At 36.1% G+C, this 5,480-nt stretch overlaps 1 protein-coding gene across 1 annotated transcript; it reads left to right on the top strand.

Moving 5' to 3' along the window:
• Positions 1–462: 462 nt before the first annotated feature.
• Positions 463–2,675, top strand: ZFP42 (ZFP42 zinc finger protein). The gene has a single exon (XM_049631768.1). It carries the CDS (start codon positions 747–749, stop codon positions 1,656–1,658), a length of 912 nt encoding a protein of 303 aa, XP_049487725.1. The 5' UTR covers positions 463–746; the 3' UTR covers positions 1,659–2,675.
• Positions 2,676–5,480: the final 2,805 nt, after the last annotated feature.

Here is a 5,480-nt window from a genome sequence, read left to right as displayed (position 1 = left end):
TTAATGAATACAAAGGTAAATAACACTAGCTCACATAAACATTCAGCATTTGCTCTGTGCCATGATCTGTGCTAAGCACTTTATATGCATTATTTAATTTGAATTTCCCAACAGTGTTATATAAGAAAATAGGCACATCTTACTCCCTCAGTTGCTTCAAGTTTTTAGTCAACTGCTTCTACCTCAGGCAAGCCTGCCTGAGCTCCCTATTTAAAATTGAGAACTCCTACTTTTTACTAGCTCCCTTGCTTATTCTGTAGCACTTTACCTTTTAATGTGTGACATAAAATAACATATTTTGTATATTCACGAGACTGTATACTCATGAGGCACAGATTTTTTGTATGTCTACTTACTGATAGATCTCAACCTATGAGCAGCCTAGAGTAGGGCTAGCACATAGTGAGTACCCAGTAAACATTAGGTGGTCAGTTGGAGAGGGCAGATAATTTGTGGGGACCCCCACATAAGATCTAGTTATAACCCACATCCTGTGTCACAGCTCATTCTCTTACTTTCTTGGGTTTGTCAGAGAAGAAGCAAATGCAGCCATTTCGCTATTAAAAAGTGAGTTTGAGGACATTTTTTAAGCTCTGACAGTGGGTTCTAAAGTTGGAATATAGTTTATCTAAAGGTTACTATCTCAAAGCAGGTGTTTGCTGAAGGCAGTTTACTCAGATCACTATCACCTGGAAGTGGTTGATATATCCTGGTACAAACCTTCAAGGAAGAAGCAACACGACAATATGGACCAGCAACTGAAGAAAAAGGTAAAGACTTGTGGCTGGAAAGGCTTGGGTAGAAGAGCCTTCAGTGGGGATAAACCAAAGCCATCCAAGCCACGGCCAGCCCAACAAGAACCTTTTGACATGCCATGGGCCTTAGAAGATGAAGGTGTATTCTTTGAAAGTAGCCACCTAGTTGTTGGAGAAGATTCCTTCTCTGATTGTTACATAGAATGCATAATAAGAGGTGAGTTTTCTGAACCCATCCTGGAAGAAGACTCACTGAAGTCCCTTAACTACCAGGAAGAAGAATCAGAACAAGAGCTTTCTCAACAGGTTCTTACTGCAAGCTCGCTTCTGGGAAAATCCTTGAAATGTGTGCAAAAAGGGGCAAAACAAGAACTTTCTCAGCAGACTGGAGAGAATTCACAGCTTGAGTATTCAGAGTATGAGACAGGCAAGAAGCTTTCTCCTGGAGGAATACCCAGCACTGATGTATCAGATCCTAAACAGTTTGCAGAATTTGCTAGAAAGCAGCCCACAAAAAATAAGGAATATGATGCTCCAGAAAGAATTGTTTGTCCTCACAGTGGATGCACAAAAAAGTTAAAGAATAGAGCTTCCCTGAGAAGGCATCTCCTCGTTCATGCTCCCCGAGATCATGTATGTGCAGAATGTGGGAAAGCATTCAATGAGAGTGCAAAACTAAAAAGACATTTTCTGGTTCATACTGGAGAGAGGCCATTTCGGTGTACTTTTGAAGGGTGCGGAAAACGTTTTTCCCTGGACTACAATTTGCGTACCCACGTACGTATCCATACTGGGGAGAAACGTTTTGTGTGTCCCTTTGAAAGCTGTCACAAGAGGTTTGTCCAGTCAAATAACCTGAAAGTTCACATGTTAACTCATGCAAAGACCAACAAAAATCCGTGAAAGAGAAGATAGAAAATAATCCTTAAACAAGATGAGCATATTAACAAAATAGTGATTTGGGGACATATGTACCTTATTACTATCTCCCAAAAAGAACTTTTTCAAGCAATTACAACCCTACATGGTATATATTTTTTTAATGTTACTACAATGCTCCTAAAACTTATGATATCATTTTAGAACATTTTAGAGCATTTGCTAAATGCTCAATTTCCAACAGTGTATTTCTAATGGGAAGGCCAGTAATTAATTTACTTCAAAAGCATAATCCTTAATACATTATGAATTGGATTACTAGATTTTCACATGCTATAAGTACGAAACTAACTTTTTAAAGTGTGTAGTTGCCAATTGTTTAGCTTTTGCCTTTTAGGAATAAACTTCATGCTACGTGTGATAATCATAGAGAATGAAAATTTTGCTGTAGATTGTCAATAAGTAAATGAGTAGTTAAACATTTTTAAAAGATAAATATTTTTTAATCCTTTTTTATCATTGTATGAAACTATACTGAAATCATGTAGTTAGATTTGAATAGTTATTTGGTAGTATCAATTCATTTGAGTCCATTTTAGGTATTTTAAAAGGAAATAAAACTCCAGAGATGCTAAATCTGGATTAAAAAAAATCAGAGAAGTGTGCCTTGAAAAGAGATACCAGGGGCGCCTGAGTGGCTCAGCTGGTTAAGCGTTTGACTTCGGCTCAGGTCACAATCTCAGGGCTCGTGAGTTTGAGCCCCATGTCAGGCTCTGTGCTGACAGCTCAGAGCCTGGAGCTTGCTTGAGATTCTATGTCTCTCTCCTTTTCTGCCCCTCCCCTGCTCATGCTCTGTCTCTGTCTCAAAAATAAATAAACATCAAAAAATTAAAAAAAGAAAAGCAATACCATTTATTTGTCTTAGAAATTAACTAAACATTGCAAAGGTTAATATTTAAGTATTGGTGAGGGGTGAGGAGAAAGCTACCCTTCTACATGGTTGGTTAGGATATAAATTGTCACAGCTATTTTGGAGGGTTTTTTTGCAAGTCTGCTTTATAAGTTTTCTAGGGCTGCTATAACAGTACTACCAAATGAGTGACTTAAATAGCAGAAATCACAGTTCTGGAGGCTAGAAATCCAAAATCAAGGTGTTGAAAGGATTAGTTCCTTCTCAGTATATGAAGGAAGGATCTGTACCTGGCTTCGCTTCTTGGCTTTTATAGATGGCTGTCTTCATGTTTATGTGGTTGTTTTCATTTACATCCATATCTCTTCCCTCTGCATGTCCATGTCCAGATTTCCTCTTACAAAGATACCACTCATTGGACTAGAACCCATCCTAATATGCTCATTTTAACTTGACTACCTCCATGAGGACCCCATCTCTACAAAAGGCCATATTCTGGGACACTGGGGTTAGGATTTTGAACAAATTTTTAGCAGCACGCAGTGCAAACCGTAATGTGCATTCCCTCAGATTCTGGAATTGTATTCTACAGAAATATCTGCACTAATGTGCAAAGATATTTGTTCAAGGATGTTGAGCAAAGCATATTGATTATAATTTCTATCTTAGATGTCCATTAAAAGGGAATAGGTTGCATAAATCATGATACCTCTATTCAGCAGAACGTGTGCAGATATCCTTAAAGGAACTCTGACTGTAAAAGAAAGGAAACAGGGCCACAGCCAGAGGAAAGCCACAGAGTAGGAGGAGGTTTGTTGTTTTTAATAGATGGGACAGAATCTGGGGTAATTCATATGCTATGGAAGAAAATTCAGAGAAACTGGTTAAATATTCTGGATAAAGGGAGACACTGTGTTGTCCAGAGGCAGCTGGTGAAAATAAAACTATAGTTTCAATATAAGGATTAACTGAATCCCTAACTGGAATAATATGATGGGCACAACAAAATGCAGCTATCAAACTTGGAATGTATCTCCCTTCCCTACATTAATAATTATAAATACTCAGATATAGTTAGGATATTACATTTGAGGTAAAGATTTAAGACCCCATTGTTGGTAATGGTAGGTAATATGTACCATAAATTTAACAGCTTTTCAGGGGAAAAAAAGAAAAGGAAAGTAGATCAACTTTAAGATTAATTTTGATTTGAAAAATGCCAGAATATAAAATCACATGATACCAAAACAATTAAAGAAAAAATGAAGGACTTATATTTTGGCCTCAGAAGGAGCAAATAGTTACTACGTAATATTGTGGAAACTTTAACTTTTTACTTATAATGTATCTGGTATGGCATTTATACCATCATTTCTATAGGAATGTGGGTCCTGAGTTTCTAAGTCAAAAGGAACACTGGATACATAATCCGTTTATAAATTTGGAATTTCCTCTAAATCAAACACCTGAGTATAGAATTTAGGATGGAATTTAGTACTTGATTTGACGAAGATGATGGAGCATTTTGTCTTGTTTTTGCTTTAACATTAATGTGTTTGATTGGTTCCTCTATGGATTTCTACCTCAGAGTTGAATTAGGATGTAGTATCTCCAAAGGGTAAGTAAAAGGCAGGATTAAATAGAGAGCAGTCAAGACTAGATTAAAAAAAAAAAAAAAAGTCAATGGCAGGGTTTAGGGAGCAAGCTCTTAAGACCTGGGACTCAAAGCATCAAGAGGGATCAAGATTGACTTTCCCTTTGTAGAGGCTGGTCTCCTTCTGTAGATTACTCTTTCTGGAGGTAAAGCATCCAAAGCTCAGTATTTACAACATAAAGCTTAAATGTACAAGAAATACCAATTTGAGAATGGGTTTATGTATCTGGATTTCAAGGCTTAACTTCTGACTTGGGAATAGGATGCTCCTTGACTAGCCTCCTAGCTGTTAATTGTATTTTCCAAAGAAGATCCCTAAAACTGCTAAGAATGTAAGAGGAAGAAGGCAAGTGGATGAAAAAGGAACAGAAAAGGAAATTAGCTAATGAGGATATGTTATCTAAAATCTTAATAATGTTAATGTTTTGGAAAAGATATGTACAGATACTTTTCTATATTAGTATTCTAAGAAGAATGAACATAAGATGTGTGAACACATATCCAGAGAAAACTGAAAAAGGAAATCAATCCATCTAGATTTTCAGATGTCTCCAGGCACTAACATGGTATTTGGATTCATGGCTCATATCCTTTGTGTGTGTGTGTGTGTGTGTGTGTGTGTGCACGCACATGTGTATGTGGCCAAACATTAATAGTCAGAAGGTAACACCAGAGAAATGGCTTTCCACAAAAAATCAAAATCCTAAGGCACTTTTCTTGGTATCTCTAACACATAGGTCATAGTTGGCACTTAATAAATTATGGAATGAGTAAATGTGTAAAAATACAGCTTGATATGCTTTTTTAAAAAGTTATTATACAGTTCTCAAAATCATACATAATTCAAAAACAGGTAATCACTTGTCTTTACATAAAAACTCCTGGTTACTATGAAATAAAGGTGAACAACTTCACTAGATTAGTATTTCTCATTGAAAGAAACATAGTATTTATTAGCCATGCATATATCAACTCTTACTCCCAAAAGGTAATCACCACTGTTAAAAAAGAGTTTTAAAAATGGCTATATTTTATCATTTTTAGTAATAGTGGTAATTATCTTAAATCTCATCTTATTTTCCTGTCTTTGTCTAAAAGACAGGAGACTGAGGGTCTGTTCATCTCCTAACATCTTAGATAATGAAGCACTAACCTACATTGAGAATTCTATCTACCAATACTATGATTAATTAAAAATGTGTTAAGACACTTACATTCCTATTTTAAATTAGTTTCTTTTATTCCTGGTAGGTACACAGATCTCTCAAACAGTCATATTTGA

The sequence above is a fragment of the Panthera uncia genome, chromosome B1 (genome assembly GCF_023721935.1).
Source record: "Panthera uncia isolate 11264 chromosome B1, Puncia_PCG_1.0, whole genome shotgun sequence".
Classification (NCBI taxonomy): Eukaryota; Metazoa; Chordata; class Mammalia; order Carnivora; family Felidae; genus Panthera; species Panthera uncia.
The sequence above is the reverse complement of the archived record's forward strand: the minus strand, read 5'-3'. Positions and strand labels throughout refer to the sequence as shown.